Source organism: Takifugu rubripes, chromosome 17 (assembly GCF_901000725.2).
Source record: "Takifugu rubripes chromosome 17, fTakRub1.2, whole genome shotgun sequence".
In the NCBI taxonomy this organism is placed as follows: Eukaryota; Metazoa; Chordata; class Actinopteri; order Tetraodontiformes; family Tetraodontidae; genus Takifugu; species Takifugu rubripes.
Window position 1 is genome coordinate 12,942,088 of NC_042301.1, and position 25,299 is coordinate 12,967,386.

At 48.4% G+C, this 25,299-nt stretch overlaps 2 protein-coding genes across 11 annotated transcripts in view; one reads left to right on the forward strand and one right to left on the reverse strand.

Annotated features, from left to right (window-relative positions):
- lrba (LPS-responsive vesicle trafficking, beach and anchor containing) overlaps positions 1-6,154 on the forward strand; it is a 126,281-nt gene extending 120,127 nt beyond the window's left edge. For all 8 annotated transcript variants that reach the window (XM_029851059.1, XM_029851063.1, XM_029851064.1 and 5 more), the window contains 4 exons: positions 1,419-1,520; positions 1,596-1,792; positions 4,657-4,808; positions 4,995-6,154. In XM_029851059.1, coding sequence (XP_029706919.1) covers positions 1,419-1,520; positions 1,596-1,792; positions 4,657-4,808; positions 4,995-5,085 — 542 coding nt within the window. In that variant the 3' untranslated portion in view covers positions 5,086-6,154. The remainder of the gene's footprint in view (positions 1-1,418; positions 1,521-1,595; positions 1,793-4,656; positions 4,809-4,994) is intronic.
- Positions 6,155-6,241: 87 nt separating this feature from the next.
- dclk2a (doublecortin-like kinase 2a) lies at positions 6,242-24,341 on the reverse strand. 3 transcript variants are annotated; one of them, XM_029851068.1, is made up of 18 exons: positions 23,578-24,341; positions 20,784-21,121; positions 14,172-14,301; positions 13,233-13,331; positions 12,969-13,028; positions 12,026-12,108; positions 11,425-11,506; positions 11,238-11,343; positions 10,887-10,944; positions 10,698-10,817; positions 10,472-10,618; positions 10,264-10,397; positions 10,106-10,183; positions 9,895-9,991; positions 9,653-9,733; positions 9,453-9,566; positions 8,836-8,979; positions 7,462-7,599 (listed from the first exon to the last, which is right to left on the reverse strand). In XM_029851068.1, the coding sequence occupies exons 1-17, from the start codon at positions 23,975-23,977 to the stop codon at positions 8,968-8,970; spliced, it is 2,139 nt and encodes a 712-aa protein (XP_029706928.1). In that variant the 5' UTR covers positions 23,978-24,341; the 3' UTR covers positions 7,462-7,599; positions 8,836-8,967. The 3 variants fall into 3 exon arrangements, with proteins under 3 accessions (XP_011611262.2, XP_029706927.1, XP_029706928.1); XM_011612960.2 differs by lacking the exon at positions 8,836-8,979 and having other exon boundaries at positions 6,242-7,599; positions 14,199-14,301; XM_029851067.1 differs by lacking the exon at positions 8,836-8,979 and having other exon boundaries at positions 6,242-7,599.
- Between the last annotated feature and the right edge of the window lie 958 nt (positions 24,342-25,299).

The window sequence follows — 25,299 nt, forward strand, 5'->3', positions numbered from 1 at the left end:
CAGAGAAAAGGCAGACACAGTTGCCTTTATTGCTCTTCCAGAAATCAAACCCACTTTCCGTCCCTAAATGCATGCCAGTGAGTTCAGATCCATGCACATGCACATTCCTCCTGATGCCTAACACCCTGTGAACATCCTTGCCTCTCATCTCTCATGAGTACGTGCACACGCTGACCTGGGGAGTACTTGATGCCTGCTGCTAGAAAATGTAGAAATTCCTCGGGCAACACTGCCACCTCCTGGCCAGAGAGGGAAACTTTTCAAGGCAGTGTTGGTTAGTTGTACTTTGTATGTTATTTTGAGTGTGTTCACAGCTTTATTTCAGTCCTCTTTTAAGTGTGTTTGGCCTTTACCCTTTGCGCTAAATGGGAAAAATTCGAATATCACATTCAGAATATCAAAATATTCTACCATTTTAAAGCAGGTAACTACAGTTAACAACACAATCAGAATTTAGAGTCTCTTTTTCTACATGTACAAACACTGGTTTGATTATTTTTAGCTGTCAGATGTGACGCTGGTTTAAGAGTAGATCTTCAGGATATGTGACCAGACTTCAGAGGAACAGCCAGCGTAAAGGGCCAACTGGTCCAAACAAAATGAATATTTTCTGTTGTTATTATACCAGCAGTTAGGATTTGCCTCCTAAATTGTGTAGTTCGACACAAAAACTGGGCTTTCTGTATTTTATAATAAGATCTAACAGAATCAGTTAATTAGTCTTTAACTATGCTTACACAGCTTTTAATTAGGACTTCGGTTGACCTTGTTGGGGTAATAAATGGACTTTCTCCATAATGTTGCTTTTTTTTTACCCTCTAACAGCAAAGATCTGTTTAAAACAGGAACTCTGCTCTTAAAGAATTCGCCAGTTCTCTTGTGAATAAGCACACATGCTACACAATTGCTGTCATCCATCCAACACTTTTACACCGGGACAAAATGTTTAGAAACAGCGTTTGCCTGCAATCAATCTGTCGACGTTTGTTAAATCGCATTTGATAAAACAACAAGAGTCTGCACTGCAGGCGGACGTTGAGGGAGAAATGGGAGGCGATTTTTTTGTTTTGTCACTCACCCTGACAGCTGAAATCAAAACAGTCTTACAATGAGTTGGCCCGTACTTCACTGCCGTTCCTTCCCTCCGAGGGCTCCGTTGCACAAAACCATCTGGATCCAGTGAAAGCAGTCAGGGTGAAATCACAGAGATGGGGAGAGGCAGAGGGTGACAAGTGCTAGAAAGGGAGAGTGAGTGAGGATCAAAAATGTGCAAAAAGACCTAAAATAAATATTGGGTCATCTGAAACCATTAAAATCATGTTGATATGGTTGAATGAAGTTACGCTCTCGTCCCATGTATTACTCCCTCTAGTGGCCACGGCGTGTAATTGCGTTTAACAAACAAACGTGTCTTCCAGGAGAGTTCACCACACCGCGCGCCATCCTGACTGGTCACGACTGCGAGGTAACCTGTGCAAGCGTGTGTGCGGAGCTGGGCCTCGTCATCAGCGGCTGCAAAGGTGAGACGCGTCCATTGATAGCCAGTCCTAAAGCTAGTGGGTTGTTCCGCCTCACCAACCTTTTTGTTTCTTCAGAGGGTCCTTGTCTGATCCACTCCATGAACGGGGACCTGCTGCGGACCCTGGAGGCCCCCGAAGACTGCCTGCGTCCTCGTCTCATTCAGTCCTCCACTGAAGGAAACTGCATCATCTACTATGACAAGGGACACTTTTGTCTCTTCAGTGTCAACGGCAAATTGCTGGGACACTTGGAGGTGGAGGACAGCATCAAGGTGAGGGAGCCGTGCATGCGCACACACACACACACACACACACACACACACACACACCGCTGATTAAAGGCTTTCTGAGCTGGGGGTCACCGTGTCCGTGGGGAGGAAGCGGGCTGTGACTTCACGTCCGTTTTGTTCTGTCTCACGTGCAAACAACAGAGGAAACGGGACCTTTTGATCTGCAGCGCTGCCGTCGGATCCGATTGCCTTGCTCGCGTTGGCAGAGAACATTCCAGAGGGGCGGTCATCTCTGGACTCCAGCGCCATTAACCATCCGCCAGCACAGGACAACATATTCCCCATTTCCCACGTTTCCTCCCTTGTGGTCGGAGTGACACAAGATAGCAGCTACTGCCTTCACTTTCCTGACCCTTTGTTTCCGGTTTGGCCTGGGAAATGTAAGCTAGCTCTGACAGACAGCCGCAGGCCTGTTTCCTATTAAGAAACGTCTCGGCCGGGCTTCTAACCTGCCCACCGGCCCGTTTCCGCTCGGAGCCTGGAGTCCAACCCCTGCGAGACATGATGGACGAGCACGAGCGGACAACCGCTGATTGGGAAAGTGGCTGGTGTGCTTTAGACACATTCCCAGCATTCCTTCTTAGTGTTTGGAACTGGGAACGCCGTGTGCCGCCTCTTCTTCTGTTGTAAATTCAGCCGTGTGGCTGAAACCCTAACATCCCTGAGCCAGCTTGTGAGAGTCTTAACCCCCTCCTCGCCCTCGTCACCCGGGGCTCCACGCCGCGGCGCTCAGCCTCCAGCTGTATTTATACCAGAATCAATCTTCTCAGCCTTCAGTCTCAGCGCGCTACGACTCCAAGATAAATAAGTGTCCGTCCCAGCCTGCAACGTCCACGCTGAGAGAGAGAGACGGAATGTCGGCATCTTATTCTAATAGCCGGGGCTGAGCAACAGAAGCCATCCTGAATGGATTACAGTCTTTTAGTACTGGTATAACTCATGCCGAGTAACAATTCCAGCCGTTTTTTTTCACTGCCGCCTTCCCGTGTAACAGGGGGATTAACGGCACCATAAATAAACTTTTTACCTTCCCCAGTCTTGAAATCCACCCCGCGCTCCCCTGAAAGAAGTAGGAAAATCTGGGCATTAAAAGAGCACGTGTTTCTGCTGGAGTCATTTTTTAAGTCATCTGAGCTCATATAGCCATCTAGGCTCCCACAGAGCCGCCGGCCATCTTGTTTGAGTGGCCAGTGGCAGAGGGCTGATTTATAAGGTCTGTCTGCAGGCTCCTACCTGGCCCCGCTGACATGTCTGCCAGCTCCCCAGCCCCCCTGCTGGGCTCCAGTAAGGTCACGGACTCCATGAGTGAATATTCGGCTGCATTAATGCAACAAAACTGACTGGAAAATAGCTGCAAAATCCCATTTCGTGGGTGTTGTTATTAAGTCGAGTGGTGGGTTTGTACTTACGTTTGTATCTGTATTTACATTTGTGACCTTGAGCACCAGATTATGTTTCAGACCCGTCCACACGACACAAAAGGCCCAGTTTTATTTAATAGGCTTTGCCAGATTCATGGGCCGAAGTTGAGGTGACTCAATAGTTCATCGTCATGGCGACACCTACAGACAACAGCCTGACACATTTGCAGTCACACCTGTTTGTTTGTTGGACGGAGGGGGGGGGGGTCCAGCTGTGCTGTAGTTTCATCACTAGTAAACCACAGTGTTGCTATGACGACCTGCCGTCACTCAGCAGATATTACAGAAACGGCTCCGTCCTGTCAGGCAGGACTCTTCTGTCAGTGGGTTTAATGTTGTTGCCCCCTCACCCCCCCCCCCCCCCCCCCCCCCCACACACACACACACTTTGCTTTTTTTTTGGCTCGCAGCCTCACACGTTCTCTTAATCGCCGCTGTCAGATTGACGCTGAATGTTGACACACAACCCAATTAGCAAACGCACGGACCCGAACCCGCGGCACACTAATCAAACCAGCGTCACGCTCCATTCCCAGCCGTCCTGGACGGTGATCCGACCCCCCCGCTCACCCAGGATGGCGTCGGGAGGCCTCGTGCCAGCACGTCGCCCATCGCGCCTTCGCGAGAGCTGTTGCCTCCCTCCTCCTGCTGTTGGTGCTGAGAATGAGAACCAGAACTCATTTGATCCCCAGCGTGGTGGGAAATTCCCCAAAAGGCTTTTTTTTTTTTTTATATCAAAAACATTTGCCTAATTTAGGCGGCGCTGGTTGGGCGTCCGTCGGCTGTGTACTGCCAGGAAAGGCTTCTTCTTGTTTGCTTTACCAAGCGGAGTTCCATTTCTCGCCCTCACATGAGCCTGATTGAACACACATGCTGCTGGAGATGGCGGCGTCTCAGAGGCCGCGGCGTCATGAAACCGCAAACAAGCAAGGCTCCAAATTAGCGTCATTTGCCGCTTTTAGAACTCACATTCGGCCTCCTCACTTCACCGGCTACAGTTACTCGCTGATTGATGCTGCGGGCCGCTCCAGCTTCAGCCTCCACTGAGCCCCGCGTCCGTAATAGACTCCAAACACGAGCTGATTTGTGCACGTGCGCCTCCTCAGAGACTCGTCCAGATGTTACGGTTGGCTGGAAAAGCAGATGAGACCAGTAAATCACCGGGCCTCACAGTGGGGAGCCGTCTCTGTAGCCAGTCAGGGTCAGTGTCCAGAGACCCGTAAGGATTCTGGTGCCGACCCAGGATCAAACACACATCACACTGCAGGTTGACGTTGACAGAAGAGTTTACAGCTTGTTCCAGGTTGCACAACTTCCTGTGTTTTGATTTTTAGGTTTCAGTGTTTTATTTTTTCTGTCTTATTTGAGCACCTTTTTTTTTTTTGTTGCCCCTGAGACTGAGCAGCTTTTTCTCCTCGTCTCCAGGCCATGTTTCTCAGCCGTGACGGTCAGTACCTGCTCATGGGCGGAGACGGAGGCGTAGTTTCCGTCTGGCAGGTCCATGACCTCAAACAGCTCTTCACTTACCCCGGCTGCGACGCAGGGATCCGCTCCATGGCCATGTCACATGACCAAAGGTAGGCACCGCAGCAGTTCAGCCCCGGATGATCGAAATGAGCTTTATTGACAAATAGAAAAGAACTCCATCTTGTTGCTATGTCTTCTTGATTTGGATCAGAATTTCTGCACAGCTGCCTTAGTTAAGTGAGGTTTTGTGTCAAGTTTAGAAGCTCACATGGCTAAAGCGTCGTTAACCCCCTCAGGTGCATCATTACCGGCATGGCCTCTGGAAGCATCGTCCTCTTCTACAACGACTTCAACAGATGGCACCACGAGTACCAGACCAGGTACTGAGCTGGTTCTGGACCACAAGCCTGACTGACAGAACTGGATCATGAAGAGGTCCAGAAAGAGTTTGCATTTCGGACCTTTATCAAAAGCACTATTCTGTCTGTATCTTGAATGTATCTCTGATAAAAGATGAAGAGAAAAAAAAATCAAATCTGTCCAGTTAAAGTAGAAACTATTTTTTAAAAAGGGCATTGCTATATTTTGTAGATTAGATAGAAAATTTTCATATAAATCACAGGGTGGGGGTTGTGTTACTGTACCGCTAAACAGATCTATTTTTAGCTCTGGGAATCTATTTTCATCTCTGACAAGAAAGGTGGGGTCAGAGAGCTAATGGCTTTTCTCTTGACTTAAAAATCCAAATATTTGTGTACTTTAGCGTGAGTGGGTGTTTTTCTTTCTGTAGACGTGTGTGAGAGAGAACTTGTGAAAGAGTTTTTTGATATTTTGACACCAGAGGCTGGTGAATATGAAACTCTTCAATAATAAATGAAGACAGATATACAAAGAGGGAATCTCCACATATAAATATCTATATATGCTGTTTAAATGTCGTCCTCCATATTTAATTCCCCTCTGTAAATCTTTGCTTGCTGAGAAGTCAGTTCTGTCCATGGTTGAAAAGACACTTTGCTTTGAGATTAAAACAAGCTTTAAATAAGGAGGATGTTGGAAAAACCATGTCAGATTTGACCTTTACATTCTTTTTTTCCCTCTTAAATCTGACCTGGTTAATCATTTGTCTAAATGATCTGCGCTAAAAGTCCAAATGTATAACCTGACTTCTGTCTCCAAAGCAGCTAATGACATGTCGCAGTGTGTAGTTTAGTGAAGGAACTTATTTTATATCATTAAGTACTAAAATTAAATCAATTTCTTCACTAAACCAATTCTATTAGATTTTTGAAAAAAAAAAACAAAAAAAAAAACATTCCTTCAGCAATTGCGCTTTGATGTGGTTTGAATATCCAGTTATGACAACCGTTAAATATCAACCTTTTTTTTCCCCCCAATCATTTGAGTGTTTTGTGTTCAAACTTCTGACAATAAAAACTGAATTTTATAACTTGAACCGACCGGTTTTGGTTTTTAAAGGTTTAAAAGTGACTCCACAGTCCCCTCTAGTGGCCAACCTGCAGCATCACACAAATGACAGTCATTGGAAACTTGTGCATTTTTATTTTTCTTTGCCGTTTTTAAAACAGGACATTACAGGCCTCTATTTCTAATGAAAACTGGTCCATCTGAAATGATGAGAAGATTTAGATAAGCCTCTTCAGTACAGTAAGCAGCTAAATGACTGTTCCAGAAGTAGGGGGTGGGACATGCGCAGGGAAAGGCCTGAAGAGGTCAAGAGTGATGGTAAACCACTTTAAAAATCATGTGGAGTTTAACAGGTGCTAAACAAAAGAAAGTGGTTTTGGAATCACAATTTTCCAGCAAATGTGGGGTTTCTACCAGAATACAGCTTATATATTCCATTGTCTGCGTCCAGAGGGCATAAGATCAACAACTGCTCACACACATCAGGAAGGACGACACTTCAGTTTTCAGCTGAATTAGATACTAAAATGGCTCATTTGCAGTGTACAGCAGAGTTATTTATAGCAGTTGGGGCGGGTTTAACTGCAGTGTTTTCATGGGGATGAGTTAGAATTCCACACTCATCTTTGGTTTTAGTGGCTAAATCTTTTGTTTCTGCGTCCTAGCTATCATTATTGGGTGTTTACGTCCATCCCTGTGCATTCACAGTTGGGTTAGTTTAAAGACAAATGCTGAAATGCTTGTAGAGGTAAACTCAAACCAGCAGGAAACACGCAAATACGCCAAATAAAGTCTCAAAGAAGTCAGTTCAGTCCTGTCCCTTCACCACATCCATCAATAAATATAAACATCAAGACTCAAACTCACAGAAAAGCGCCCTTTGACCTGTAGGGGGCGTTAAATCACCTCCATGAGCTCTTCCATAGGTAAAGGGCTGGAACAGGGGGGTGTCTGGGATGTGGGAGGAGTGGAAGGAGGAGAGGGGAATAGGGTGGGATGGATGGGGGGAGGTTCCCGTCCGGTCGGGGGGGTTGGAGGGAAGAACACAAGTGGTTGGATGGGGGAGACTGGGGAGGGGGAGGATGGTTTTGAAGCTGGTTTACTGAGGGAATTGGGAGGAATGGGCCTCTGGTCTGGTTTGGATGGGGATGATGGAGGGGATGTTCCGTCGCTGAACACAGCGGGGAAGTCTGGGGGCGTGGGGGTCTCCAGAGACACACAGGGTGCAGCGGGGGGAGTTTTTATTCTAGGATGGGATGTTGAGCTGGCAGGAGCAGACGGCAACAAACCAACACTGTTAGGTGGCGAAGCTGAGGAGGTGGCGGCGGCGGACGCTGCGGCAGGTTTGTGTTCTTTGGTTGGAGACTTTGTTGGCGAGGCTGCGGGGGCAGGTGGAGCTGCCCGTCCAGCGGACCCCATCTGTGGCCGCTGACGGGTGGTCAGCTGGAGGGTCTCCTTATCTAGAGCTGTGCTCTGTCAGAGTGAAAAAGAAACCACAATCAGATCGTTCCGAGAACAATAATCGCTCAGATAGTTCCTCACGTCTGAAATGATCAAATGCTCATCAACTTTTAATGAACACACGATGAAGGAACATAAATGAAGAAAAAAACAAAGGATGTTTCAGACAGCGCACACCCCAAAATAAAACAAGTCAGACGATCAGCGCTACTCTATGTGCAGCAAAGGGCCAATAAGGAACAAGCAAGCTTTGTTTTATGAAACAAAAGGATATATTCTGTTCTTATTTGCCCCTGCGCTGCATAAAAGATGAATGTCAGTACATACCATCACCTTGGAGCTATGTTGGGAGGGGGGGTAATGCAGGGACAGGGGAGAAGCAAAGAGGGACAGAGACTAGTCTTACTCACAGCATCACCAAATCAAGTCAGCACAAGCAACATCGTGACAGCCAGTGAACCGTTGTTCCGGCTCACTCCTGATTCAGAATCAGTTCAGCATTTGAAATTCAGAAGAATGAACCGGAACAAAGTTAAAGAAGCAAGGCTGCAGGCTGGTGTGATTCTCTAACAAGCTTATTGGCAGTAATGCAAAATTTAAGGGCTGAAATTCAGGAACGAGATTGAAGCCAGATCAATCATTTGTATTGATTGTTTTCCTTTTTTAGTGGATACTGCAGACAATAGGAACATAGAGAATAACCCCAGCCTTGCATTTTTTAACTGAAGGGAATCTACAGGCAGTAAAGCCATTAAGGTTCTGCGTCCAGCTCTGCGGAAGCTGCGCCGTCCACATCTCCCCACCAGGTGGCAGCAGAGTACAGTAGAACCAACAATACAGCGGAGGATATATTTAATTGAATTAATTGAGCCGTTTTGAAATTATCAGTGGCAGAAATGGAGGCAAACTTGTTTGAGGAAACGTGCAAAAATATATTAATACTGAAATATCACTGAAAATTTCCCAAAGGTTTGTGGTGGATGAAAGAAACATGCAGAAACAAGAGGAGGAAACGGACAGAATGTGTTGGCGAGGACCCTGTTAGTTTGTTATTGATGGCGGTTACTGGATCTGGCGGGGGGAGAAACAGAGGAGGCCTGAGCAAAACAGGAAGGAAGGAAGGGAGCGGGGGAGGAGGGGGGTCTAGATTTGTTGTAGTTAAAAGGGAAGACAACGGAGGGAAGGGCGATGGCTGGAAAGGAAAGAAGGGAGCCGGCAGGGGTTGGTGCGGGGTGTGAAGACGTGTACCCGGCTCTCGGCTTCAGGCGTCCCCTGTGGTCCTGGGTCGGGGGTGAGGGAGGGGGTGAAGAGGAAGAATGGAGAAGGAGGATGAAGAGGAGGAGTAGGAGGAGGAGGAGGAACCGAGGTCGAGGTCCAGGCTTACACCTCAAACTGTCAAATGAGATTTACAACAAAGAAATGAAGCCGCGTGGATCAAATATCACTTGTCATGAGACAACGCCCCCCCTCCCCGGTTCAGACAGACAGACTGAAGAGTGCAATGGCGGATGGGACACGAGCAGCAGTGGAAGTCAAACTGTACAACAGGAAGTGGTGCGAGCGAAGGAAGACAGGACGACTACAGCCATGATGTCGCCCGCTCTAAATTCCCATCTGGCACGTTGACAAGGTTTCCGTGACGATGATTGAGGCCAGATATTCATATAAAGTCCTTAATGAGGAGCTCAGTCTTCAGTATTTGGGTCAAACATTCATTTCAAGCCGTAAATGTTTGGAAATCTGCCTCATATTTATGATTAAACCAGTCACAAACCTCAAAAATTGGAGGAAAATCTACAAACATTAAACCACAGTGAGGTTTACAGATGTTCAGGGTTTCTTCTGTGGACGTTCTTGGTGCTCACCATGATGACCGACACTCCGGCCGTGGTGTCACTGGGCTTGGGCTCAGTGTTAAAGTGCATCTTCAGTTTACCTGACACCTCCGTCTTCATGTTGTTCTCAAAGAGCACGTCCTCCTGAAAGGAGACCAGAAGGAGCCGATGAGCCGACGCTGAACCGCCTCTGATGCACGTGCGCGGGCAGAAGTGCAGCTGTGACGTACCGTGACCCAGGGGTGGGAGAGGACGTCTTGAGCCGTGTGTCGCGCCTCCACGTTCACCTGCAGCATCTTTCCAATCAGCTCCTGCAGGAGGATGAAGGCAGACGATGAAGACCGGTCTTTTTTGATGGGATGCTGACATTTACAAGCAGGTCCGAAATATTCTGAGAAACCAAAAGGATTGTCTGGGTGGTTGCACAAGTGTGTGTGTGTGTGTGTGTGTGTGTGTGTGTGTGTGTTCCAACCTTGGCCGAGTCAGTGACATTGTCCCAGTAAGGACTTGGAAAGTCCACCTGCCCCCGCAGAATCTGATCAAACAGGTCCTCCTGCTGGTTACTCTCGCTGCAGACCAAAGCAGACGAACACAGATCAGACAGGACTATCTGAGATCAGACCAGCCGCTCGCTCGTCTGGTTGAGAGAGGAGCTCGGCTGGATGAGGACGAAGAGACCGCACCTTCGAAATGGGGGGAACCCGCACAGGAGGATGTAGGTGATGATGCCTGCAGCCCAAATGTCCACTTTCAGACCATACCTGAGGAGCCCAGAGCAGACCGTTAAACAGATATTCTAATTCCTTCTAATTCCAAACGGTGACCGAAGGCTAGAGCTCACCCAGCCTCTGCGATGATTTCGGGAGCCACATAAGTCGGAGTTCCGCACACGGTGAACAGAGGCCCCTCCACCACAGTGGCCAGGCCAAAGTCGCCCAGTTTCAGCGACTTGGTGCCGTCCGGATACTCAAACACCTGAAAAGAAAACGAGCGCCGGGTTAAAGCCTGCAGCTGAATCCAGAGACGATGTGGCGCCGGCGTGGACGCACCAGCAGGTTCTCCGGTTTGACGTCTCTGTGGACGATGCTGATGCCGTGCAGGTACCTCAGAGCCGCCGCCAGATTGGACACCATGACCGAGGCGTCCTTCTCCGTGTATCTGGCCGAGGACGTGATGGCGTCAAACAAGTCGCCCCCCTGTGGCCACGCCCATAAAAGGACGAGTTAAATCGGGTCACACGGACAAACTCGCGCAGTTTTGGGATGGTTAAGGTACCTTGATGAGCTCCATCACCAGGTAGAGTTCAGAGGACGTGTCCACCTCCTCCATCAGCATGATGATGTTGGGGTGTTTGACCTTCCGCAGCACCGCCACCTCGTTCTCGATGAGGTGCTCCTGCACACGCACGTGCACACTCTCACAACATGTATCTCTTTAGCAGTGACGTCCCAGAACCAAGTTTACCTTTCCAGCACACTTGACCTTGTCGATGATCTTCAAGGCGAACTCTTTTCCGGTGGACCTGGAGAAAAGGTTAAAGTTCATTGGAGCCCCACAGATCCAGAACTTCAGTCAGAACGTGAGAGTTCTGTTGCATCCATCAGCGTCACCATGGATGGGGGGTGGGGGGGTCACCCTCCTTCCTGGTTAGTGTGGCATTGTGGGGATTAGAAGCTAACGAAGGCAGCTCCCCGCTGGGTTTAATCCAGGGTTATTTCTGTCCGCGTGTGCCCGCCTGTCAGCAGTACTTTACCATTAAAGCATTTACCGCCGCCGGCGTCCTGCCGTGTGGTCACGTGACCCGAGTTCACCTACCGCTCCACGCACGCTCTGACCACGGCGAAGTTGCCGTCTCCGATGACGTTTCCAACTTTGTAACGGTCCAAGATGGCGGAAGCAGGCTGGTAAATGTTACCGTTCACTGCGGGGGGAGAGGCAGAGGTCAGAGGTCAGGGGAAGCAAAGGGAATACAGGGAAAATCAAACCTGAGGTCTGAGGTTACCTTCTGGGCTCAGCTGATTAGTTGATTCTTCCTGGTGATTGTCCAGGGATCCATTTGATGAGGAGTTGTGATGCGGAGGGATCTGGACACACAAAAACACCCCCAAAAATAGAAATGCTGTACTTTGATACCTTTAAATTAAGTGAAACAGCAGATTTCCTATATGCTTTTCTGGATTATCTGACTGTCTTTTTTAAAAAATCTTTTGTTTTTGCTGCATTTTATGGACGCGAATAATAAAACTAACATTCTGTCATTAATGATTCATCTTGATTGGGATTATTAAACTGGCTGGACTGGGATATCTGACAGATAAATGGATCAATAAATCCCATCAGAACCTTAAGCATTTCCACCTGTGAACACAAATGTGTCATACGTGATGTAATCGCTTCAATTTTGAGGTAAATATGGTCCAAATGTCCAGCCAAATCTATCTAAATTTATTTATTTATGAATCTGAGCTCTCTAGACTATCGATGGGCCCTCTGGAGTTCAGCATTTACGTGCGTCTACTCATCTCCATCTGTTGTCAGTTGCCCCTCGTCCGAGACGCCGTGATCACTCCTGAATATCACAAAGAGGCGCGGTGTAGTTTTACCTTTAAACTGGCGACGGGTCGGAGGCTGTCGAGGGACTTGGCGGAGCGTGGAGCTGAGACCTGGCCGCTCGACACACCGTTAACTGAGCGGAAAAGAGAACATAGAGAACATGAGAACGTTTCATTTCACCGAAAACAGTTCTGAAAGTTAAATAGATTTATAAATCTGTATTTATAGGGCGCGTTCTTTCCACAAGAGGGCGCTCTGCGGGCCGCAAACAGTCGCTCTATTCTGCTGATGTTCTGCTGTAATAAATGCAAATCCTTCAGCTGCTGATTCTGTTTGTGCAGCTTCTGTCATTTAGTCATCATCATCTCATTCCAGAAACACCACGAACAGCTCTGGCTGCTGCTCATTTCTCAGTAATTACAGAAAGAACCAAACGATCCAATCAGGAAACGCAGCACATGCCCATTATTACACTTGATTTCTGCCGTTCTCCGTGCCCACTGTGTCATAAACATGCTTCCCGTTATAGGATTTTAAAATAAAACACGAAGGGGGAGAAAGTTTCAATTGTCTGAGTGAGTCATCCAGTCGAGGACGGATTAATTCTCCCTCCCGCCGTTCTCGTTTCTGGCACAGAAACTGACATAATGCGCCCAAGTTAAACTCTTTATCTTCTAAACTCGTCTGAGGAAAGGTGGGGAAGGGGGGGGGGGGGGTTCTTATGTCAGTGTCTGGTTCTATTCAAGTCCAACACTCAGTCATTCCTGAGTTGAGCTCAGTTCGACCTCCAGGAAGATTTTCAAGTGAATCCATCTGCTGCCTGTTGCGTAAGGACAGCGGGTTCGCTTGTGCATTGTTAGCGAGAGCCGCGTTTCCTCAGCAGGTCGAGCAGCAAAGGCTGCTGCAGCTGAGCGCTGAGGCGTCAGAGGCAGCTCGCTCGCCAATAAATACAACAAAGAAGAGAAAGGCAAGATGAAGTGGCCCCATTCTCACCTGGAGATTTGACTGGAGAGTGACTGGTGGAGTACTGGGCAGCATGTTTCGCTGCCCCGACTGAAAAAGAAGAAAACAGAGCAGTAAAGTATAACGCCACTGGTGCTCAACTGTTGAAAAGTGAAAATCAGGCTGTCAAGGTCAACTGGTTCCCTGCAGGCATCTTCTCATCACTGGGAATCTGATTTCACACATGTAATGTTGGGAAAACCTGACATGAGTGGACGAAACTTTGCGCCGCATGTGTGAATGACCACATCTTACTTGCACCGGGAGACTTGCAGCGGCGCAATGCTCCGCAGCTCTTAAAGGACCGGTTCAGACTGACGGCTCGTCCGTGAGACGACTTCAGCGCTCTGCATTCTGCAGAAAACATCATGCTAACGTCACTCCACTGTGTCTTTACTGTCATCTCCCAAGTCCAAGAATGCACAGACAGAGCATATTTGTGTGGGGCAGGTCTGCTGATTACGTTTAAGTTCACGGGTATCTGCAGAAAATTAAGGTTTGTTCAAAAAGAACATGAGAACTTTTGCAAAATGATTGTTAGCATCTTACATTTTACGACTTATTTAGTGAAAAAGAGCAGCTTTTGGAGCTTTAGCAGAGCAGAGTGTCTTTTGTGTCCCCATTTAATTCTTAAAAGTGGAGCGCAGGAGAGTTAACTGGGACAAAGCTGCAAATTCTCAGAGTATGAGCGACCCACAGTCGCCCCTCCTCAGAAATAGAGGATGTCAGGATACCCCCCCGCCCCTCCCCCCAATCCGACAGGACGTTAATAATAGACTGTTGGTAGTCCTTTGTTTTTTCATTTTTTTGCCATTTAACCTCAATCCAAATGGAATGTGAGGATTTGCAGATGCTGGTCTGACTCTTAAACTCAGCGCTTTAACATTCAAAATTAATTTAATCAAACAAAGCCAATGTAACTCAAAGGGATCCTGTAGGAACATCGCTGGGGGGGGTGGGGATTTCTGCACCCACGAGCTCCTGCCGTCCACTTCCTGGAGGAAGTGAGCACTGCATGCACATGCAGAGGGAAGAATAGCAAGGAAGGACCCAGGCACATGCGCGCGCGCGCGCACACACACACACACACACACACACACACACACACACACACACACACACACACACACACACACACACACACACACACACACACACACACACAGATGTTAAGTTAGTCTAATTCAGGCCTACCGGTCTTCACTGCTGGGGAAGTCTTACCGCTGTGATCCAAAACAAAGTCGTCCTGGGCATAACGGTGCTTCTCTGGCCCACACGCTATGAACACGTCATCGTCCCCGAAGAAATCCTGCAGGCAGGTGATCTGGGAGGACGACAGGGAACGATGCTCAGAGAATATCAGAGATTATCTCCTGCCGCAGGAGGAAAACAACAACTTTAGATCAGGAGCCAGACATTTAAGGCTCCTGGAACGATGACGCAATCACGCACGCTTGGTTTTACCTTCACTTACATTGGATTTAAACCACCTTTCTATAAACTGGAACCGAGTCACCTCTCGGCCATTAAAATGGCAAATTTGTTCTTACACTATTTATTTTTCTATCAGACCAATTTCAACTGCTATTTAAGAAATTTTGTTCAATCAAATTAGATCTACGACACTGTAAATCAAATAATGGGTTAAATATTAAAACCAGCGGGCAGCAGCGCGCCACCTCACAGAGAACCGTGTCAGCTCCACTTTCACGTCCTAGTTGTCACGGTGAATTTATTCGTCTGAGAAACACAGAGCACAACATGGTGACGGAGGTCAGGACGCCGCAAAGTCCCAGATCCTGCAGTCATGAGACGGACAATCCTGCCTCACAGCAGAAGCGTCATTTTCTCTGCTGATGCCTGTGATTTACACCCCCCCCCCCCCCCACACACACACACACACACACACACACAGACACACACACACAGAGAAAAGATCGCCTCTGCAGCTGTAGGTGGACAGGTATCGTAGGAGGACAAATCTGCTAACGATTCCCTCAGACGCCAGCACCCACACACGGGCAGACATGCAGAAATGCACCACATAGATGATTTCAGCTGAAAATCAGACCTAAATATAGATGTAGGTGATGAGCACTGACATCTGTGGGTCAAACTGTCTCTGCTCAGCGTTAAAGCGGCTCCAGCTGAGACTGAACGGCAGAACGGAAGTCAAATGTCTCCGAAACAGCAGCAGGAAGTAGATGGACATAAAAAAAATAACTGCTTGAAACCTCAAAGGTCAGAGTCACGCACATCCGAGATGGTGATGGACTGAAGGAAATGGGGGTGGGGGGAAGGTTGAAGATGCGTCAAAATGAGAGAGTTAGGAGGAGGAGAAGAAAAAAAAAAGTCAAGAAGAAAAAAAAAGACAAAAACAGGAAAAGGAAACGGAGCCAAGCTGGGAGAGGAGAGCTGGACGAAGAAAAAAGAACTGCTGGCTCTGCTTCCTCCCTCAGTATAAAAATATAGACATTTAGCATATTTTCACTGATTGAATGTTGAATATGCATCCAACTGTAAAACACCCACATCAGGTGTGTGTGCGTGTGTGACCTCTGACCTCTCCATTACAGGCTACCGTAGGTGTGACAACAGATGAGCTACCAGGGCTCCACAAACTGCTTCCCTTCCTACTTAGATTGCATAACTCACAGCTCCGTGTTTAAGTAACAGCAGAAAATAACTGTATCATCCCAAATCAGATGCTGGTCGTCTGAATTCTGCCCCACATCCACTTATGAAGTTGTCTTGGCACAGGACAGATCTGAGGCTAAAGAGAGGGGCTAGAACACATCTGTCTTTGTTAGAAAGGTTAGCAACGCTGCTGTGGCCTGTGACAAAGTGCTTTTCAGCAAACCTGTGATGCCCTGGAGAGGGCAGACAAATGGAGAGCAATGGTTCCTGCATGGGCTGAAAGAAAGAAGAGTCAAAGAGGACAAAATGGGTTCTATTCATGAACTGAAGGATAAAAAAATCTGATGTTAAACGCCTTCAATTAAGATTATTATTCAATAATATAAAAAGTAACGTGAAGGTGAAAAATGCGACACCATGAAAATGTCCCATCTAAATGACCTGGTCGCTCATAATACATGTTGGAATGCTGGAGGGGCAGGAACGGTGCCCTAATCTCACTTTAATCTCACACATTAAGTAAATTTGAACTTGACTGAGGCCGAGTCATCCCATGAGCTAATCCGGTAAGGAAAACAAAGGATCTAAATAAATCTGCAGCCTTTTAGCCTCTTAGCGTAAATCCTGCAGAAATCCTGCAGGAAAACCTAAATCACATTAAGATGCAAGTCTCAACGTTGCACCTGGAGCGGGACGCCACAACATCCTTCTGGAGCATCATCGGCAAGAATTTCCCCCTCATAAACCCATTATTGGCCTCTGAAAATGCATCGGTTCTGCATGTCTCCACCAGAGAGGACGACCTCTCTTTTTTCCAGGGTCGTGTTTCTGCCGGGCGATGCGTCTGGAGGGTGAACTGAAGTTCTCCTCTCCTATCTGACCTTGTTTTGCTCTTGTTCTCCGACTGCGTCCTTCACGCCGCCTGTGCTTTCTGCCCTGCTTTGCGTGGCAACAGAGGAAATGTGGGCCAGGAGCAGCGAGGGGTCATTTAGGTTCGAATGAATCAGTGAATTCAAAAAGTCAGAGCAGCAAATTTGAACTTCCGGGCTTCTCTTTTAGTCTCAAACTTCGTGGATCCTCCAGACGGGTGATAAGGGGGGACTCTCCAGATGCCTTGATGCCAATTAAGTCTGTCAGGGTGACAGTTAATCTAAAACCGGTCGGATTATCAACTCCGTTTGAACTCTCGCTCACACACAGAGGCTGCTTCCTGATACAGTCTAATTCCTGGATTAGAGCAGGTAAATCTCCCATGCGTGAGACAGCCAAGGTGGGGAGGAGGGGACACGCAAAGGGAGGGGAAGTGGGAGCTCCCCAAGGTCAGCGCTGCGCATCCACTGCAGCTTTACTGACAAATGTCATTTAAAACAGAAGGTGCTGCTGGGATATGATGGCTTCACTCCTGTCAGATGTGCGACTCCCCCATCAACGCCAGGGAGGTGCCAGGGATGTCAGGATGCAGAGCTCCAAATCTCCCTCTCAGGAAAATCCGTTAAGGCAACACTCATCCCGCTGGCGTGACTGAAGCCCCGCAGACAAACGCCAGCGCGTGGGCTGAAGTTTGAACCCCAGCACTCGTGTGGGCAGAATAAAGAATGGACCGAGGCCAGGCCAGCACAAAGGAAGCAAAACAACACTTGAGATCACACCGCACACAATGGACGCCCTCCTCGGGGGGGGGGGGGGGACAGCGGCCGACAGCCCCGTTCACCCCATGATGCCCCCGCCCCCCCAACCGCTCGTGGCGGCTGCGGGCTCTTTGTTTTCCTGCTGGTGGGTGCAGGGACTGAGGGCGTCACACCAGAGCGGAGCGAAGTACGGACGCGTCGCCAACCACAGGCAGCAGTCATGACGCATGTGTGCATGTGTGGGTGCGTGCACGCCATCTGCCAGGCGGGGGGGGGGGGGCTGACAGGGCTGACTGGGTCTGCGATACGCCAATTCTTCTCTCGCTCTGAGCTTTACACATGAGTGATTGCTTTACAAACCAGATCGACAAGTATTAAACTGGCATCAATAATCAAGATGGGATGAGAACCTATAGCGGAGAACATTTCGGGGGGGGGGGGGGGGGGAGGAATGTGCTCCCACTGAGGTCATTTTGTGCATGAATTGCATTGAACAATAGAGAATAAGCAAGTTTAAATTCAGTTGACCTGAATATTGACAGCAAATCCAGACTTGGCCTGAGAACAGCTCATGTCAGATGGAGCCACTGTGCGGCTTCGCTGGAGGCCGGTCTGACGATGCCAGGCTGAAAACTCCAAACCAGAGACTGCAGAGTCATCAGCTGTCTGCCAGAGACTGAAATGATGCTCCGCCATCAGCCCTGCTTTCTCTTAATGACGCAGTGCATCATTTACACGCAGGGAAAGTGTTTTGGCTAATTGCTTTCGTTATTTCTGGACCATCCGTTGCCTGTGGTGTCATAACTTTGCGCTCTGATAAGCTGCTGCAGCGGGCAGACCCGAGAGTGACCTTTGTCTGCTGTCGGGGGTGCACACCGCTGATGGCTTTAGCTACGCAGCAGAGAGTACCTGACCGCTGCGGAAACAAACATCCAAACAGGCGGCCTCTTGCTATAGCTGATTATGGAAAAGAGCTTCAGATAGGCAAACACGTCCTCCCAGCTCAACTTCAGATGATGACGGACGCAAAATGTTACCAAATCGGATCAGCTGCCTTTAAAGTTATACTGACGTTAGCAAGCGGTGAGAGTTAGCACAGCGCTAATGCCAACGCTAAACAGACAAAAACGGAACTATTGACTCTGAAATGTCCGTCTGTCCTCTCTCCTCCTGACATTTGTGAATGCCAGATCAAATGTTCCTCATCGTGTTCTATGCGGATCGATAATGATATGATCGATTAAAAGCAGTGCGCGCATGACAAACACACACAGACACTTCTGCTTCCACGGCTCTGGGATGTGAACTGACATTTTTTCCCCTTTAAAGCTGAACTTGCTGGCACAAATATCCCAAATCTAGAATTAACATTCAGGCTGAAGAAGAGCAGCTTTGAATGAAGGAAGGAGGGTGGACAGAGATGTATTGAGAAAGAAACACACACACACACACACACACACACACACACACACACACACACACACACACACACACACACACACACACACACACACACACACACACACCTGCACTTTCACCATGAAAGTCTAATTATCTGGTGGTGACAGGGCCCCAGACGAATGGGTCTGTGGGAGGAGCAGATGGCAGGATGCTTCTGGGAGGCATTTGGAGCACGTGCATGTTTGTGGGTGCGTCCTCAGTCTTTCGGATTTCAGCGTTTTACTTTTAATGAAGCAAACTGGTCTGAGATCATTTGTGTGAGCAATTTTAAATATCTTAAGGTTTTGTTTGAGATGTTCTATTCTTTTAGGGGCGAGAGGGTTTCATTGGCAGTAAAACTTCTGAACTTTTGCGTGTGACCATTCTGGGAAGACAGACGTTGGCGCCCAGAACTCAGACTTTTAGGGCCCAAACCTGGTCTACATGGAATCTGTTGCGATGACAGACGCGCCGCTGTCACTTACACTGCGCTGGATTCATCGCTCTGACAGGACCGAAGGGCAAAAACTTGACACACGCGCAAAAGAACCTGGTCAGCAGGAGCGCTGGCAGCCTTAAAGCTTCAAGCTCATCATCTTCATCATCGACGCCGTTGTCATGCCGCAGAGTCAGACGTTACGCAATGGTAACAGGTCACATGAATCCACTGACCAGTGCAGTGCGGCGCCTCCGGCAGCTCTCAGACGTGCACGTCAGCATATTTTCGTACGATTAGAAGAATAGATAGTCTGGTAAACTCGCACCGGCTGTTTTATGACTAAGCAAAACAAAAGTATTTGGTCAGACGACGACGCGGCAACACTCGCAGCACCTACACAAGCTTTACGGGCCAAGACGTTTGCGTGGAATCACTCCAATCCGCCATCCTCTCAGCAGCAACCAGGGCGTTGCAGTAATCCAGATTTTTATAATCCTGAGCAACAAACACGGCTGGCATCACCTGATGAGTCAGTAAACCTCTGATCAGACTACATGGTTCTGAATAAGACGCCACAAGAGAAATGTCCCTGGTAATTTCACTTTAGACGGGAGATTTAGGGTTAAAGCTGCCAGAGACTGCTGTAATCTGGATCTACAGAACTCTGATTTGATCAGGGGTGCTGAAATCCAGCCTGGTTTTCTGACCTGCCAGGAAGAAAATGGTTCTTCCAAGAAAAGGGGGATCCCAGGTGAAAGAGTTTCTACCTGGTAGGACAGAAATGGGACCTTCAAGGACCAGTTTGGGGGCTGGCGCCAGACATGAGGTTCAGGAAATTCTGTCCTGCAGCACCACAGGAGTGATCGTAGGGATATAAGACCCAGCTATCAACATTGATTTATGGATATCTGATAACTGACTGGTTTATTGTGAGCCCAGCACATAAATCTAACTCCTGTAAACCATGCATTCCCCGCCCCCCGCACACACATACACACACTTTGTGGGAGCATTTTTCATTTTTTATGGGCTCAGACAGAAGAACTGGGCTCCGTACAGCCTCCGAGAACTCCGACCATCTGCCCCAACACACGCGGAGCGAAGGAGCAAATACGCAGTAAGTGAGCAGATATCAAAGGAGAGGAAGGTCAGGATTGAGACGTTATGTCAAATACACTTCACATTATAATAAGTTATAGTCTGAGACCTCTTCCAGATGGGACAATGTCACATAAATCTGCCCAATTGGGGCACCATGTGCTGAAACTCACCCCCCTTACAACAATAGGGAGCAACAATAAGATGTATGTGTATGTGTGTGTGTGCACGTGTGGGCACGGGTCTGGGGGGGATATTATTTTAGTGGTCCCATGTGGCTTCTTGGAAAATAAACAGATGAATCTGGGTTTTCATTAGCGTCTTTTGGAAATAATTCTGCCGTGTAATTACTTGCTGACGGTTAAACAGGATGTAATCGCCTAAACTGCTGACTCAGCTGAAGACCACAGATCGCAGCAGTTTTCTGGAGATAAAACCTCCAGCTCAAGTGCTCAGCTCAGACCCATAATCTGGGGTTCCTCTTCAACTCCCCCGGCCTCATCCCTCCAAAAATGGTATCATTTAAGGGGCGTGTTCACACATGTTGGCGAGGCTGGGACCCACCTGCTTGCCGTCCAGAGCGTAGAGCCTCCTCACGGCTCCGGAGTCCAGCTTGATGGCCTCTGTGATGTCGGTCAGCACCTGCTCAAAGGAGTGCGCCGTCTTCTTATTGAGCAGCACTCGCACCGCTTTGCGGGGCTTGACGCCGCTGCGGATGACCGTGACCAGCTTAGGTTTAATGAAGTCTTTGGACTCGCGCTGGAGCTCGCTTTTCAGCGGGAGGAGGGAGGGGAGGGAGCGCGACGTGGCGGACCTGCTGCCCACCAACCAGTTAGGGTTGACGTTCTTGGTGTAGTCCACCCGCCGGAAGGGCTCGTTTGAGGCGCACACATAACTCTCACCTGGAGGGAGGAAAAAGGAGGCGGAAGTTGAGGAATTTAGTCAGAATATTGTGTCGTCTTTACAAACTAGCCCGACGGCCAAGAGTTAAAACTCCTCAGCTGAGACAAAAAGGCGTTTTCAGAGCCCGGGCTAACATTGTCCTCTCCCTTTCAGCTGTCTGAGCTGCTTCGCTGGCCTTCCTCCAAAGCTGAGCACATTTTCTTATCCGCCAACATTCCATTTGAAGAGTTAACGTGCAAATGTTTCCCTCCCAAGAACAAAGTGGTGAACATGCACATGGGCGTGACTGGAAAATCAAAACTATGGCAAGAATGCAGGCGCTTGCTTACAAATAAAAGAGGAAAAGCTGCCTTTTACGCCCGTGTTTATGGTTCAAGAGAAACCCCGGAAGGCTTTATGGGGGAAATTGCAGCATAATCCACTAACTTCCTGTGATGATACCGACTGAGAAATTAAAACAATCATCTGATCTGTGCCAGAAAACTGGGCTACAGAGAAAGAAGGTCAAAGACAACCACGTGGCCCACTATACCAGGGTTTATGAGGCCCGTAATTATCTAAAGGCTAATTAAAAGACTCGGCCACAGCTGATGGGACGTACCCAATGTGAAAAATAACAAAAGAGAACTGGGGCCGTCATTCACCAGGAGGCACCGTCAGAACGCTGAAACACCGTCAGATGGTGACTGGTGACTGGTTTATTCCCCGTGGGGCAGAGATCTCAGGTGTGGGGGGGGCAGATGCCCACCATCAGGCGACAGCTGAGGTCAGCCTTCACAGAGACGTTTAGGCAATTACCTGCGAGGGCCAGTGACTGAACAATAACAGCGGGTCACTTTTACCACCCAGACGGTGGAGGGACGACTCAAATGGTGATGGTGATACAAAGAAAAACAGCTACAGAGCTCTAAAATGATCTAAAACTGTGGCCATCTGAGTGGAAACATCACACAGCAAGATAAATACACTTCCTGTTCACTAGCAGAATGTGAGCTAAGCTAATTAGCACGAGACATCCAAGTGACTAGTGGAAGAAGAGAAATAACAAAAAGAACCCAATGAGTGGGTGTTTAGGGGATCCAGATCATCAGGATGCATTGTGGGAAATGCAGAGATTGTTAAGACTGACCCAGCGGAGTTCAATCCAGCATCGCCTTTCTTAAAATATTCACCAGAAAAGTCGCACAAATATGACACTCAGGTTTTACAACACATCCCGCATCGATGTTGACGTCACATCACATGTGAATTAAAAGACATATTGCTGCTGCGCTCATGCATTTGTCCTCTTAAGTCCGTCTAAAACCCGTCTTTGTATGGAAAGAAACGGCCTCGGTAAGCTGCTGTGCACACAGGACCCAGCAGGTCTGCAGAAAAAGCCTACAGTTGACAGTTTGGGTCAGTAATCCCGTCCAGCCGCGAGGGACACATGTGAACGCTGCTTATTAGGTTTGCAGACAAAAGAGGCCCCTCGGCAGCCTCAGTCTATGGAGGCAGACTGCTGATCTGTGCACTCCTGTTCTCCACCGTTCCCCTCCGCCCATGAGGGAAGGAGGATAAAACTCTGACCACAACTCAGGAGGACCCACAACAACAGCAAAACCAAAAAGGCAACGCACCTTTTCTTTAAAGGAACTCAAACTAAGCCTGTCTTCTTGTGACTGGCTGGATTTGCAACTGATTTTAAATTGGGTAATTTGGTATAAAACCTTCCCCCGAATTGTAAAGTTTCCACTTTGACCTTTGGGCAAGACCGAGTCAAAAAGAACAAAGACAGTTACAAGTCAGAGCAGCCATGATGATGGCGTGTGTGCATGTGTGTGTGTGTGTGTGTGAGGATTGCACAGGATTGCAGTCAGGTCACAGACACACGCCCGGGCGGAACATGAAGATTAGCTCGTTAGTGAGAGGCGGCTGTCGCTGCGGGGTGAGTAAATCTGCAGGAGTGCAGTGACAGTGTGGCAGTGTGGCCCATTTAGCGGCGCCGTGCTCCACTTCCACTGACACACGTTTGACATTCCAGCAAAAGCTCCAACTGCAGTAATCATCTAAACATGCTCTCTTTAAGATGGGCCCACTCTACTGGAATGGGACTTTGAGTTTGGGTTTATGATCGGGTGCTTTTAATTCCAAACTTTTAAGGTTCTGCTTAACTGCTTCCTCGGTTCTGGGAAACCCATGAGAGGTGTCAGGGTGATGGGAACGCTTCTGGGAAGGCTTTTGTCCCATCATAATGCCCCGCAGAGTTCAGAGTTTGCATAAATGGACCCTTCAGAGTGAAACTGAGCGTTTGAAGCGCTCAATGACAGCGACATTAACATGTTCTGAGAGACCTTTTGAACTTCCGTCCTGCCCGAGGCGGCGCTGCCGTTCACGCACCATTAACCTCAAACCTCCACCGCGTCCTGGTCAATAAGCATTATCTGTCTATCAATGCTGGCGTTTCCATGTTTACCTTCGACCAGCTCCTCCAGGCTGGTGATCTTCCTGCCTCCGTCCAGCGCGTACAGCGTCCGGACCCCCTGGGGAAGGTTGACGTTGTCCGAGAGGGACCGTGTGAGCTCCATGAGGAGAGCGTCCAGGGACCTGAAGCGGTCGTTGGACACGGCATACACCAAACCCTTGAAGTATTTGTCTCCATTGCGGTAAAATCGCACTTTGCGGGCTTTCTTCTCCGTTGTGAGGGACTGCAGAGTGCGTGTGCGGTAGAAACTACAATGCGCGCTGTGCGCAGGGCTGGGGACCACTCCGTTGCCTTTGGAGCCCGACTGCGACCCGGAGTTGGTCCTCGGCGTCCGGTGGGGCTTTTCCCTCTCTTCGAAATGTTCGAACTCGATACTTCTGCTCAGCGACATGTTGCGGGACTACTTTATGTCCCAGCTTAAAGCGAAATCAAGCGCAGAGACGCAACTTTTATCCAGAGTTGTGGAGCGGGTGCGTTCGGGAGGCAGGGGGACACGTGTGAGCATCCAGCCTCCTCTCCAGTCCACAGCTGATCCGCCGGCTGCTTTTCAGTCCCTGACACACACAAAAGAAAGATTCGGGAGATTCTGTGCAACTACAAAAGAGTGGGGTGAGAATTAATCCAAGCGCAGGTTCTCGGTGATCCTGACGAGCAGCTGTGGGCGAGAGACATCGCCGTGGATCTGGAGTTGGCGTCTTCGGCGTCAAACTCTTCCCAGTTCAGGTCCAGTCTGTGACTGGTCGGCCGCTCAAGCTGTCACGTTAATGAGCGAGGGAGGAGCAGCTCCCGCCCCAGGGTCCTAATGGCCCCAGCGTGTAAATGCCACTACAATAATAAATAAGGCTTTTATTTGGCCACAAATCCGCCAACTCTGAAAATGAAAGATCGGGATATTCAGAGTGCTTGAACGTGGATGGCAGTAAAGACATGCATGTGTGTAGCCCTCTGTCCTTAGCAGAGCCTCTAAATTCAAAAACACAAACACATAAATAACTATTATAACCATATTTTGTTGTGCGCGTGTAAACAAACAGTCTCTGAAGAGAGATCTGTGTAAGAGAGTAGAAGAGGACGGGCAGTCAAATATCAGCCTAAACCCGGATTAGACGCAATGCCACTTTTACCCACCCCCCCCCGGTGAGCTCCCTCCATGCGCTCCCGTTCCCTTGCTGCACCACCACCTGCTGCAGAGGAGGGTGGAGGTGAGTCCGACCGAGGTTCTGCTGCCAGCAGTGCACAATCAGATGAGTTAGCCCACATTTAGTGCTGCAGCAGCAGCCCGCATCCTGAGGCCGTTCAAAAACTAATAAAGCTGTATGTCACAATGTACAGGCACCATCTGTAGGGAACAGAGCATTTAACAATGTAATACATACAAGAAAATGTCATTTATTTTCATGTAATTTAATAAGAATAAAGTTTTACTCAATTATTGCTTTAGAAGTAAATATTAAATACTCTTTGCTCTAGAAATGAGAGGTTAATTTGTTGCTTGTTCCACATTTAGAACCACATTTACCACTAATAAGAAATAAAGAGAATGTAAAACATGGCCTTTGACCTGTGTTTTTATCGCAACCAGAACCAAGGACGTTTATTTTGGAGTGAAGAGAAATGAAAGAATGCACATGAACAGTTTAGCCCAACTCATCAATGGCTCCTAAATCTGTAAATGCCTGTTAATGATTTAAATGCCGACAGTGAGTGAGCACC